Source organism: Seriola lalandi, unplaced genomic scaffold (genome assembly GCF_002814215.2).
Source record: "Seriola lalandi dorsalis isolate HSWRI2012SDOR001 ecotype SW California unplaced genomic scaffold, Sedor1 jcf7180002054861, whole genome shotgun sequence".
Taxonomy (NCBI): Eukaryota; Metazoa; Chordata; class Actinopteri; order Carangiformes; family Carangidae; genus Seriola; species Seriola lalandi.
The window spans coordinates 4,766,791-4,780,582 of NW_019525414.1; the positions used below are offsets into that span (position 1 = coordinate 4,766,791).

Below are 13,792 nucleotides of genomic sequence, written 5' to 3' on the forward strand. Positions count from 1 at the left end.
CAAGCGGGACAAAAAGTGATTAAATCACAGCTCTTCCTTTCTGTTGCCAATGAAGATGTCACAGACCATTCATTAAACCTGCTGGTATCACTGAACACCACTCATGATCATTAGTATGGTGCCAGTGTATTAACTCAAACAGATGAGAAAAACTTTTTCTATTGTTACTACTGAGCACACAAACAAAGACTTCACTGCAACATATAATGTATTGTAAAAAAAAAAAAAAAAAAAAGATTTTTGAACGTTATTGATTAGCTTCTTGTCCATCATCATCAGCCAGAGTCAAAGAACTAAATTCAACATAAAATCAAGGAGTCCTGTGACAGATATTCTGGCCTCCACAGAGCCCTGAAGTCTCCATCATAGAGTCAGTCTGAGATTACATGAAGAGACAGGTGACACTGAGGCGGCCTTAATCCACAGTTCTCTAACAACCTACCTGCCAAGTACCATGAAAAACTGTGTACCAAGCAGAACTGGCACAGTTTGAAAGGCAAAGGGGGATCACACCAAATAATTATTTAATTTATGTTTTTCTCTGTTTATTGCACTTTGATTGACTTATCCTCACTTTACTTTTAGTGGCTAAAACTTTCTGTTCTGTATATATTAATTCCCTAAATGCATAACACAACAAAACAGATGGAGTAGCCTATTTATAGTTATTGACATTTTTCTTGAAGGATTTTTAGGTATAACAAGAAGGAGGATGTTTTTGATATTTTGATCTGTTTGTTTCTTACAGGTATATTGCACAAACATGGTTTGTTTGTTTTTTATTTAGAAATTAAACAAAGGTTTTTTGGATGCACAGACTAAGTTTGGATGTAATCTTCAATAAAAAAAATTCTTAACGTAATTGTGCATTTAATTGGCTGTCTCAAAATCCTCTATGTATTATTCAGCATTAAACAAAAGTATGTACTCAAAGTTACTCATCGCTAAAACAGACTACGGTTATCCACAGCACGTAAAATTTGGGTTAAAGGCTGCAGTACAACTACAATCCACAACTAAAATCCTGCGGAAAACTACAGTGCGGGTCCGGAAAAGGAAAAGGAAAAGGAAATGGTTTCTGCAGAGGTCACCGAGAACTCGCGGTGGCAGCCGGGACGTCGGCGGACTGTGTGCCTGCGCTGAGGAGAGGTGCGTGTCCCCAGTGTCCGCTCCGGTCGCCCGGTTAGGAATGCGCCTCACGAACCCGGTGTGTGGTGTAATATTCGGTGAAACGCCAGCGGGGACTGTAGTGTAAGAAGAGTCATGGTTTGGCATCGCTTGTATCATTAGTGTCTCGGCGTGCAGGTTTGATTCATTGAGCTAGCTACCGTTAGCCCGCTTCGTTGATTCATAGCACGCTAGGTCGCTAGCCTCCTTCTGTAGCGTACCTGCTAGCCGGTTAGCTAGCTAGTAGCTAGTTTGAGTGCGCTGCTGGCCGATCCAGTCCGACTGGAGAAGACCAGACTGACTGCTGAATACAGCCGGTGTTTCCGAAAGAGGAGGTGGTGGTGGCAGGCGGGGGCCGGGAGAACGCGACGGGGTGGAAGTGAGTCAGGAGCGGCTGATGAGTTCAGACCAGAGCGGGGAGCCGCCGCTGCTGCAGGAGGAGGCTGATCCGGGACCGAAGACCGGTGGGAAGGACGAGGCTCCGCTGGGGAGCGAGGGAGGGTCAGGCGGCATGGTGAGTGAGGCCTTCTTTAGCTACCGAGCTAACGCTAACTGGCTAAGCGACTGCCGCTCAGTGGAAACCTGTTAGCACAGAACGCCCCCCGCCCCCCCCGCCCCCAAACGTGAGCAGCGATATTTATTAAGCAGCAGCTAAATTTAACCCAAACAAGGCATGATTAAAGATAGTAAGTCTCGGCACGGGTTCGACTTTGTGACTATTTGCGTAATCACTTTCTGATAGCGGTTAATCGTGAGGTGATGTTGATTATCAAACAAAAACACAGGACATACGGCAGCACTTGCACAACTACTAACTTGCAGGCAGATTATTTGAGTCGCTCGCCATCAGCCGGATCTCCACTGCAGCTCCTTCAGATACATGGCTAACGTTAGCTTAGCTACTGTAACCAGCAAGCTCATTAAGTAGTTTGCTGAGTAATCATTAGCTTATTAGTTAAGTTATGATACAGCTGTAGAGGGACGTCAGTGCCAGTGCAAGTATGGGATGAGTTGTTGTTTTTTTTCAAATCTGTACGTGATCGATGCTTCAGTTATTGGCCGAAGGATGAACGTTCATTCAGCCTGTTATCGGTTAGCTAATCGCGCTGCTAGCTAACCTAGCTAGCGCAGTGACATGCGTTGCAAATACCTGGCCTGTGCTGCGCAGCGCAGTCAGCTGACATTACTTGGCTTGCTACGGCCTGTAACACAGAAGCATGCATTGTAACCATGTGTCAAGTTGCACGGCGCATAAATGTTCGTGCTCATTTGAATGATACGGAGGCCTAACCATTGGACACATCCTTTCTTGTCTAGCTGGTGAAGAGAGGTGACTTCAGGCGTATTGTGACTGGCAGCTGTTCTTGTCAGGCCCGGTGCTTTTGCAAAAAAAAGGGAGTGGATCTATTAGCAGGTGGAGAGTGACAATGTCAAAAGAAGGAGCTGGTACATTTGATAGTTACTGACGTTTCAAAATTAAAGCATCCCTTTTAGTATAAAAACACAATCCACAGTTAGTTCCCATCAGTTTCTATGTGCCTCTTTAATATGTACTGTACGTGATCTATTCTTGGCCACAGATCTTTGCAGGGTCAGGATTTCTCCTGCCAGTCCACAGCTCCTCTGATATAGAGACCAAGCAAATCGTTGAATAATGCACAACAAAAATGTAAAATGTTGTTGAAAGTAACATAAAATACTCTCAGCATTATGTTAGTTGGTTGTTTTACTCAGTTGTATCCATGTTTTATTACTACAGACATTTTGGTTAGACAAAGCCTTAATAATCATTCTCCTCCTTGAAGCTAACAGGGTAATAGCCTCTTTTGTTAACAGGGGATCATGGGGCCCTATGTAGGCACTTTTCATTGTACTTCTCTGTTTTCCAATTATTTGCCATGGAAGCCCAGTGGTATGCAGGTGTTCCCGCCATCCACTACAACAGTACGCCAGGTGATTTCATTCAGCGCCCCCACAATATAAGGTTAAAGTAATTGGTCAAGTCAGAACGTGTGGTGATGGTTGGCTATAACCGTTGTGCTCTCAGTAACCCATGGCACTTTGTAGGGGACCACAGTTTCCTTGTTAAACCGTCTGATTTTTTTTTTTTTTTTCATGTATGTTGCTGGCTTTGTTAAAGCAGACGTGCCATCGCACATGCAGAACAGATGTAATGTTTACTTTAAAACAAAAGGTAAAATTTGATCTTGAGTTCTAGACAAACTCTCAGTACTTGAGGGAGATGATTTGCATTTGATGCTGTTCACATAAGTGTAACAATTTAAATATTAACTGGTTATTGTTTTAGTTTTATTGTGAGATTAATATACTTGCCATTAAGTGACTTAATGTCTTATTGTTTATTGATTTTCCAAGTCAATTGCTGTAATTACATGAGGTTATTAAGTTGCCCTCAGGTTTTCACCTTGATAGCCATAGTTCTCCTATAGCCATTGAATCTCACATAATAGCTATTTTGTTAATTTTAAGAAATTGAAGATGCTTGGTACTTCCTACTTAACAGCTCAGACTTTTTTCAAAAACTTCTGACAACAGTCTGGGATTGAGTAAAATGCCAAGCAGAGAGGATATAGCAAATCTGAGGTAAATCAGTGTGAAAATTAAATACATGATACGCAGCGTAGTGTAGGTCTAAACTGTAGATGCAGCATATTAATCACATTCAGGGCTATTCAGATATAAATAAACTGTCAAACTGCAGCAGTCTGATGTAGATAACTGACAGCTTTACATGCACAATATTATCTGCAATTTTCCTTGTCCCTGTGTATGTTTGAAATGTTTGAGCGAAAATGCAAACATAATTCTGATCTTGCTGATATGAGTTGTGCTCTCCTGATCCTGCTGTTTTTACCCTGAAGGTCACCTCTAAGGGCGCCGGTTTGAACCCAAATGCCAAGGTGTGGCAGGAGATGCCTGTGGCCCCCAGCGAGGCTGTTACCAACAGCCCTCATTGGCCCCCCTCAGACATGAGTGAGGGTGAGATACACTTCTATCAGCCGAATTCAATATCCATTAAAAAGTCCTAACTTATTTTATTACAATTTACAGCTTTGAAGTGCGAAAAAACTATGTCTTTTGGAAAAGTGGACATTATCATATCCATGTCTATTGATATAAATACTAACTTTTTTCCCATTTGACACCTGCTGTAACAGTTATTCTCATGCTATAATGAAATTTTGCCTTAAGATCTTGATTTTTTTATTTAATTTTTTTTTTTAGTTTTTATGCTTTCCTTGACAACATCTACAAACATCTAAACTTGATTAATTTACAACCACAGCACTATGGAAATGTATGGATGGACTTTGAAAACAGGCGAGGTGAAGCAGGTCCAGAAATTGGGCGGTCCGTTGGTTCTGAATGAAACTCTTTACCTTGTGCGCAGGTTATTCTGAGCCTTCGTCTGCTGGGTGCAAGCAGTACACTGTGGGATTCACAGCCCTGGATGACAGCAGCTCCACAGCAACAGCTGAGATAGCAGTAAATGGAATGGACCCTCCAGAGTTGGGCTTTTCCCCCGCCGAGTCCACTACAGGGACCTCAGGTCAGTCACGTCACATCACATGCAGTCGTCTCCACACACCAGCTGTGGCTGCAACTCAGGATTATTTGGTTTTCAATACATTGATTCATTTTTTAATAATCTAAAGTTTGAGCACAACTTTAAGGTTTACTGTAATACCTTAAACAGTCTTGGTTTTTCCTACTGACTGATCACCTCGGCAGGAGGTCTTTAGTTGAAATGAATGAAAACCTGCAGACTGCTGGCTCTCTATGCCACATGGCTCAACTTCACTTTCATGTACCACGCAAACAAACCCTGTGTCTGACCTTGGTGTAATCAACACACATTTACCCTTGTTTGACCCGCTCAGACGAGTTGTGACCTCACAAAAGACCATTCCCTCAAAAGGTCAAACTCCAGAAACACTGGCTCCTACACTACCCACAATGCAACTCAACTGCATCTTTCATCAGGTCTTCCCTGTCTGGTAAAGCCTTACGTCTTTCACTTCAACTTGTTTTTGGTTCCCAGGGGATTCCAAAGCTGAAGAACAGCCGATTTCCTCTGAGAATCTACGAGACTCTCTGAAGAAAGAGCTGGAATTTTATTTCTCAAGGTATTAGGCAAAGCACTCAAAGTACCTTGAATCACTGGAATTTGAGTGGACTTTTTATTTTCCAAGTCAAGAGAAGGCTAATCTCCATGTATTTGTGTGTGTTTAGAGAAAACCTCTCGAAGGATTTGTACCTGATGTCCCAGATGGACAGTGACCAGTTTGTCCCCATTTGGACTATAGCTAGCATGGAGGGCATCAAGGTCCTCACCACTGACATGGACCTCATCCTGGATGTGTTGAGATGTAAGTGAAAAGTTCAGAATGGTGCATGTTAAACGAGTTGCATACATCTGTGCTGCATCCAGATTTTAACACCATGAATTTCCCTCAGCCTCTCCTATGGTACAAGTGGACGAGAAAGGGGAGAAAGTGCGTCCTAATCACAAGCGCTGCATTATCATCCTGAGGGAGGTCCCCGAAACCACACCTGTTGAGGTAAAGACGGTGAAAACCGAATGCGTTTGGAATCATCAAATCGTTGTTTAGGTAAAGTGTGAGACTTTTGTTTGTCTAATTCACAGGAAGTGGAGTCACTGTTCAAAAATGACAACTGTCCAAAGGTGATAAGTGTTGAGTTTGCACACAACAACAACTGGTACATCACATTCCAATCAGACACGGATGCTCAACAGGTACTGCCGCTCAAATTTCATTTTCTGTCACATTGTCAGGAGTTTTCTCTTGAAATGTTGCACCGCGAATCGCCTTATGATTCTCTCTTACGCTCCCCCAGGCGTACAAGTATTTGAGAGAGGAAGTCAAAACATTTCAGGGAAAACCCATCATGGTGAGTCAAATTAAAACTCCTATTGTCCGTTTGGAAACACCTGTTTGTCATGTCATTTTCCTCATTTTAAACGTTGTCTTTCTTCTTTGCCACTGATAGGCCAGGATAAAGGCCATCAACACATTCTTTGCAAAGAATGGCTACCGTAGCATGGACAGCACCCTGTACGCTCAGCAGTCCCAGAGCCAGTCCCAGTACAGCTCCCCGCTCTACATGCAGCACGTCTACCCCCAGCAGCAGTACCCAGTCTACGGCATCGTACCCCCCACCTGGACGCCATCGCCCACACCATATTTTGAAACTCCTCTGGTGAGACACACTGTACTCAACACGGTTACGCAGCTACACAAACCTGCTCTGAAATCCACCCGTCGTGTTCCTGCAGTTGCAGTTGATTTTGTCTCTGTGCATAGTCAGAATTCAATACATAAATCTGATGCAAGAAATTGACCTAAAAAACCACATGTTGTGCGCCAGCAGTAGTTGGTGTCTCATCTCACAAAAAAAAACCAAAACACCTGCAGTATTGTTTATTAGTCATCACCGCCTTGTTTGTTGTGGTGTCTGTAGGGAAGTCCGTTGAGTGAATTCAAATGAGTCCTTCGTCTGTAGACATTAACACACAATATTTTGCATAAGAAGTTGGTCTCAATATTCTGTATTTTTCCAAAGCAGTTAAGCATCCAGAGCAAACTTACAGAGGAAATAATACTTCAAAATTATTTTCACATCTTTGTGGGAGGCTCTGAGTAAATAACTGCATGAAATAGGTTTTGTTAATTCTGCCTTTTTTCCTTGTGCAGGCTCCGTTCCCCAACAGCAGCTTTGTGAATGGATTTGGTTCTGCTGGACACTACAAAACCGGCTCCAGCTCTCTTAACATCACCCGCCAATTCAACAGAAATCGGTAAGGACTTCTTTTTATTCCTCTGTGCCGGCGACAACCGTGGCGTTTTCGGGTTGTCCATCCATTCTCACGAACGCGATATCTCACTAACGCCTTGAGGGAATTTCTTCAAAATTGGCACAAACGTTCACTTTGACTCAAGGATGAACTGATTAGAGTTTAATGGTCATAGGTCACTGACCTCACAAATCACATTTTTGGCGATAGCCTAAGATTCCATATGCTAATTATGACAACATATGCTTGAAACCTTTTATTGAAAATCTTTACTACATATATTATGAGTCTGGACAGATGTGGATGTAAACTGCAACTTGCCTGGTAAGCGGAGGCATACAGATGACATTTGTTAATTTGAGAGTTTCTTTTTCTTTTTTAAGTGTGCTAAACATATTCTTATTCAAATGTTTTACCACTTGTCTCATTGTTTGCATGAAGTTAAACATTGAACATTAGATCATCTGCGATAAAGTTTTGTCTAAAAATGTAACCCAACCAGGGAACTGTTCTTCACTCCCTGTCTTCTTACTGTCCCCACAGTGTCCCCCTCTATTCAAGAAAGAATGTAATAAATGCCTTCAGGTACCACTGTTATACTGTACAATAAGCTTCATCGCTACCCTCATCTCTTACCATACTGCAGCAGCAAATGACTAAATCCATAACAGGGCCCATGCCTTCTGCCAGTCAGACTTTAATAGCCATAATCCTTTTCATCAGTGTGATAAATGCTTGTTGCCAGGTAATGGACATCCTGGATTTGTCATGTCATTTGATAAATGTAGGCTTGCCTACTAAATGGCAGCAGCTTAGCAATTGGCTTTCTCCAGTTATCATCACCTTGGCTTAAAAATATACTCTTTGAATTTCCATTATTACATGTAACAGTTTCTCTCCATGACAACTAACCATCCACTTGATTTGTTCATTGTTTTATTCCTTGTTTTACTGCTGCTTTCCTTGTTGGTGATTGTATTACCATATGCCATAACAAAGAGCTGCTGACAGTTTGAAGCTGGGTCTATGTCGGCTCTCAAGCTTTAATGGGTACACTTTAAATCTTGTGAAAAAGCAGCTTCACAAAGAGTTATCGCACAGTACTATTCCCAAGTCAGACCCAGTGATGAGATCATGATGCGCATAGAGGGAAACCAGGGAGTGGGGTAACTGGCTTTGATTCCGTCTTTCTCCTCTTTATCTTTTCCTCTTTCTATCATTTCTCTCTCTCTCTTTCTCTCTCTCTCTCTCTTTCTTCTTCCTCCCCAAAGTCAGGTGCTTCACTCCCCTCCCAATGAGCGTTCAGATTATGAGATCTGAGGGTCAAAGACTCATGAGTAGATCAATCCATGTCAATCACAGGTTTTTGACAAACAGAATCTGCCTCAAAGTTTTATTTGTGGTTCATTGAGAATATTAGTCTAACTCTTACAGTGACTATTCAATGAGTTTATGATTGGTTGCAGATTATCAAACATATAGTACAGTCTGACATAATAGTCTTCACTGCTTCAACCAATCATGAGCACAGATGTAGTTGAAAACCCCTGCATGTCTATACATTTACCCCGAGGACACCGCATGCTGTCTCATTGCTCCTGCAAACTGTCAAGTTTTCAATTGGTGCCACCAGTGTTTCCTTTAAACTCATTTAGCTGTTTCATCCTCCATTAGCTAAAAATTGTTGAGGGACTTACAGGGGGCTTATTACAGTCTGTTCTAGTTCCCATAACCACAGTGATTACAGTGCAGTTTTCCCTATGCAAACACAAGCTCCACTTCCAGGACCATACAGTGATTTAACATGTTATAACCCATTAAACTGGATTTGCAGAACTGTAGTGGCTGCTGAACAGTTTCTATAGCATTAAGATATTAAGAGTGTTCACACATGTATTATTGAAAAGGTTTGGGAAGGTTACCTAAAACATAATGTAATTTATGCTTGTAAATGCATTACCACCTGACAGTAACCTAACCTAAAACATGCTCAGTTTGTTCAGCGCACCAAGCCAAAATAAATGTTGATATAATCCAACAGTCCTGAGATAAAATCCTTCCTTCATGAAGGTTATTCATTTCAGTTTGTGTTGAAATTGTTTCAGAGATGTTGATTCAACTTTATGATCAATTTACAGGCCGCAGCTTGTTGTGGTGCTGAATTATAGGCCTTTCTATTATTTTGTCTACACTTATATCAATGAGGGTAGACTACACCCTTCAGAAGTATCTTAAATTTGAATGAATACCAATGAAACAATTTCAATATTGAAGATTAAAAAATGTCAGGTAGTTATGGAAAGTATATGCATTTTCAGTGAATGGGCTTATGTGTGAAAACCACCAGTATGGTCAGTGTCGCACTTCCTGAAGTTTATTAAAAATGTATCATCCCCACAAGCAAAAGGCCGTACAGGAAACACTGGTTGCTTCTATGACTTAGGTTTATTTTTTCAAAATATTGGCCTTGCTCATTGTTACCTGTTGTCCACTGCAACAGAAACCATGTGAAGCCCCAGGTGAGGACGAGCGAGGTGACCCCAGCGTCCATAACTCCTGTCGCCTTGGAGAGTCTGACTGGACTGCGCAGCCATCAGGCTCCTGCTCCTGTTGCCGCCGCCGCCGCCACCACTAACCCAGTCCAGACCGTCTCTGACCTCAGCATGGCGTTTTCACATCTCTCCTCCTCTTCCTCCTCTTTGGACCCAAGCGATGACAGTGGCATGTCTGGACGCGGAAGGTAAACCTGTTTTTAGCTGCTGTCTGATTTGTGCGTGACTGTAATGGCGGCTGCTCATGGGCTGTGATTGGATCAGTGACACTTGACTGAAATGGGGTCGCTGTTGATGGATAATTTGATTGCATTTCAGACGGGGCACAACCTACAGAGGAACACGGAGGAGGCGAGACGACGAACGGATTACGGTAAGTGGCGATTTCATGTTGTCAGAAAACCTTGTTGTTGTGTTTAAAACTTGAACCATCTTGTGATTTTTCTGTTTGTTGGTCCCATTTCCAATTTCCTTGATCAGAGGCCTGTGCCGCTAGCAGAGGTCAAGGTTTCTCCACCCAAGTTTGACCTGGCTGCCACCAACTTCCCACCTCTTCCTGGCTGCGTGGTCAGTACACAGGGAGAGCCAGTGCTAGAAAACCGAATGTCAGATGTTGTACGCGGTTTGTACAGGGACAAGGTAAGAAACCGAGACTAATAGTTTCTAAATCTCTCGGATATATTGCACTGAAAGGATTGTTGAGAGGATGACTTCAGAGGAGATGTAACGTACATGCCTTCTTGTTTGTTTTTGTTTTTTTTTTTTATAGACAGAACAAGCCAATAAAGAAGCCACTGTGAGTCAAAGTTCAGGCCAAGCCTCAGTTACAGAGGAGGCTGTGGTTGTCTCAAGTCCTGCCCCGGCAGCAGCAAAATCTGCTACACAACCACTTGGACCCTCGGCCCCTGGGTACGACTTTCTCAGTAGTTACAATTTAATTCAGGATATTTAGGACTCAGATCACTGTGTTAAACTTAGAATATTAACTTGTATGTCTGAAACTGTTGTTCTGACAGCATCCCTCGTCAGGAGAAGAGGGTTGAACGGGCAGAGGTCCCAGCTCCTAAAGCGACTCCACGTCCACCTGTTCAGACTACTGTCAACGCCTCCCCTTCCACACAGCCTTTGCCTAGCTCCAGGCCTCAGCCCACTGCTGCCTCCACGCCAGTGACACCAAGCACGCCGGCCCCTGCTGCAGCCACTATCCCCACCCCTGCACAGGTGAGAATCTGGTTCTTTGCAATGATGGCGGACTTTTAAGCATAGTTGCCCCGATGATGAGCTCTTTTGCGCATAGAGGGAAGTGAGGTAGTGCACTGACTGGCTGTGGTTCTCTCTCTCCTCTCTATCTGTCACTCTCCTTCCGATTCTGTCTTTTTTTTCCCCTCTCTGACCTTTCCCACCACACGTCCAGAACAGTCACTCCCATCCCAATGAGCGTTAAGATTATGAGATCTGAGGGTTTCACAAGAGGAATCGCGAAAATGAATGTATAAATGGGATTGTGCGCTACGTCTTTTAAAACTGCTCTTTTTTCTGCCTCTGTTCAGGAGCCACGTAAACTCAGCTACGCAGAGGTGTGCCAGCGACCACCCAAGGACCCTCCTCCTGCGGCCCCTGCTCCAGCTTCCTCCGGCACCGCATCGGGCCAGCCGTTGCGTGAGCTGCGCGTGAACAAGGCCGAGGAGCCAGGCTCCAGCAGCGGTCCTGGAGACAAGCATGAGAAAGGCCACGACAGGGAGGGGGGGTGGGAATGCAAGGAGAGCCGGCCACCACGTGAACGTGACTCTCAAGGCTACTACCGCAGCAATGGCCCCAGAGGCAGCGGGGGCCTCAAGTTCCGGGACCAGAGGCGCCCGCCTCCGGCCCGACGCAGCTCCCCCCAGGGAGGCTACAGGCACACTGGCAAAGAGCAGAATATCCCACCAGTATCGCCAAAGTAAAAACTTGATATGAATAGAAAAAAGATGTATGAATATATACATGGATATATATAATTATATAAAAATGAATTACATAAAAGCAACAACATTATGGTAGCCACCTTCCCCCCTGGAACTTGTCCAATGAAAAGCTTTTAAAACGACAATAAGACCGGGACATCCAGGACTAATGGGCAAAATGACACCTGAAGAACTTTGACGAGTGATTTGAAAAGGAGACAAAAATCTTGTTTTGGCCTCCAGCATTATGCTTAACAGAATTTAAGTGCGATTTACCTGGAGGCCATCTCATTTATGCTCTGCTAGGGAGAGGTGGGATGCTGGGCCGCGTAAATGGCCCTCTACCTTTTTTTTTTTTTTTTTTTTTGATTTTAAAGAATAGATGTTGGTCTGCAAGAACAATATGCACTAAGAAGAAAAGAACATGCATATTTGTCATGTACATATACAAAGATATCACTAACACGCAATGAGACATCAGTTTTTTGTTGTTTTTTTCTTTTCGTGTGCTTAGGGTTGCAAGTATGACTGAAGGGTTGACTGATGTCTGTGTATGCATTGATTGTTAAACAAAATGATTGAAGTGCTACAGTGTGCTGTTGCACTGATGTAATGAAATGGATGATTTTTGATTTTTACATCAGAGATTAAGAATCATTGTCCTGAAACTGGACAGTGTGGTCTTCTAATGTATATTAATGAAATGTGTTCTATGGTGGTATTTTGATCCTGGTTCATGATTGGCTACAACTGTAACAGTCAGATATCAGAAACCGTTGTATGCCGCAGTCAGATGTGTGGTTTTGTTTGAAGCCGAAATCCACTTTGGGGTGCTCACTGGCCTGTTAGCCAAGGTGAATCTGCTAGCCTGGTCCAAAGTTTTTCATGTTAAGTTTTATCTTTGCTATCTATCTGAAAAGTTTTGGGTGTACCCACTCCAATGGATTCAGATTATTGTCATGTTGATAATCAGTCAGGTTCTCTGTTTACATGTTTGTTTGGGTATTAGGGTGATGTATTTCATGAGAAAAAAAACAAATAGGTTAATGGTAAGATATGACTGTTCAGTGCGCCTGATGGTTTAGGTGAGGTTTGGCTTTTCTACATCATCACAGGATATCCAGGTTAAGCTTATATCTGTGAATTGTTCTTAACAATGGCATAGTGTCAAAAAAATAGACTGAGGAGTGCTGTTAGTTAAGGATGATAGCTACATAATATTTGGCAGCCGAGTCGTGGGTATAAAGAGAATTGGAACATTTTTCACGTGCTATGTGCCAGCTGCCTACGATCATAGTGTGCTAGAATAAAGTTTTGATTTTTATTGACGAGGTCTGCTAAATAATGTAGTCTTGGGGAAACTTTTGGCCCAGTGAAACTGGATTTTGAAGAAGCTGTAGCAGTGTAGTTGCCTATGCTATATTGTAATAACCCTTCACTAGAAATGTGTGTGGGAGAATGTAATTGTTCTAGTTCTGAATTTACAGAGGGAGGCTTTTGACAGCAGGTATCCACCAGATTGTTTTGTGCTTTTAGGGTGAGTTTGCCGTTTTTGTTTTTTGTTGTTTTTTTGTTTCTTTGTTTTTTTCTTTCTTTCCTTTTTTAATTTTGGAAAAACAAACAGGTTGACTTAGAATTTGAAGTTTGACTCACTGTATGTATTGCTTTTTAAAGTTATTTATTTTAATTCTGATGCGCAACGCTTTTCTCCCAATCTTGGTAGGCTGGTTTCCCCAAAGTTGTGTGAAATCGCATTGTCAAAATAAAATCACGCATATGACATTTATATACTGTTCGAGATGTCAGCTGAGAGAAAATACTTGATGCATTGACTTTGGGTTTAGTAATGCAGTAAACGAGTAACCAATCACTGGGGCTGTTAATTCTTTTTCATTAATGAGTATGAGCAGCTAGTGATTTAGTTTAATTAAATAAATGCACTAACTTGTTTTTAAAAAGAATCTTACTCATCAGTAAGGTGAAATCATTTTAGAAGCATATGGTTGATGTTGACAGGCTTGCTAATACCTATGGGAATTGCACCCCCCCCCTATGTTTGGGTTATTTTCTGTTAATTTGGGTTGGGGTGGCAAAAGGAAATATAGTAATGGATCAGCCAAGTGTTTGAGACACAATCCTAGAACTGTATGAAATGTCACCAAAAATAAATTATTTTGATTTGGCTTTCCAGCGTCACATTTCTTTCTGCTATCTTGTGTTTTGTGCTCAGACGACACACATCTGGGTTGCAGTGTCAGGTTGGATTCCGACTGTCTTGTTTTGAATGTAAT

At 42.5% G+C, this 13,792-nt stretch overlaps 1 protein-coding gene across 3 annotated transcripts; it reads left to right on the forward strand.

The window, feature by feature from the left end:
* The first annotated feature begins 1,116 nt into the window (after positions 1 to 1,116).
* Positions 1,117 to 13,685, forward strand: larp4aa (La ribonucleoprotein 4Aa). 3 transcript variants are annotated; one of them, XM_023427507.2, is made up of 17 exons: positions 1,117 to 1,681; positions 4,050 to 4,167; positions 4,580 to 4,738; positions 5,231 to 5,315; positions 5,422 to 5,558; positions 5,647 to 5,750; positions 5,837 to 5,947; positions 6,049 to 6,102; positions 6,202 to 6,411; positions 6,906 to 7,009; positions 7,550 to 7,591; positions 9,507 to 9,746; positions 9,877 to 9,931; positions 10,039 to 10,197; positions 10,328 to 10,467; positions 10,575 to 10,779; positions 11,109 to 13,685. In XM_023427507.2, the coding sequence occupies exons 1-17, from the start codon at positions 1,565 to 1,567 to the stop codon at positions 11,499 to 11,501; spliced, it is 2,433 nt and encodes an 810-aa protein (XP_023283275.1). In that variant the 5' UTR covers positions 1,117 to 1,564; the 3' UTR covers positions 11,502 to 13,685. The 3 variants fall into 3 exon arrangements, with proteins under 3 accessions (XP_023283275.1, XP_023283277.1, XP_087035786.1); XM_087179660.1 differs by lacking the exon at positions 1,117 to 1,681 and adding an exon at positions 3,326 to 3,361; XM_023427509.2 differs by lacking the exon at positions 7,550 to 7,591.
* Positions 13,686 to 13,792: the final 107 nt, after the last annotated feature.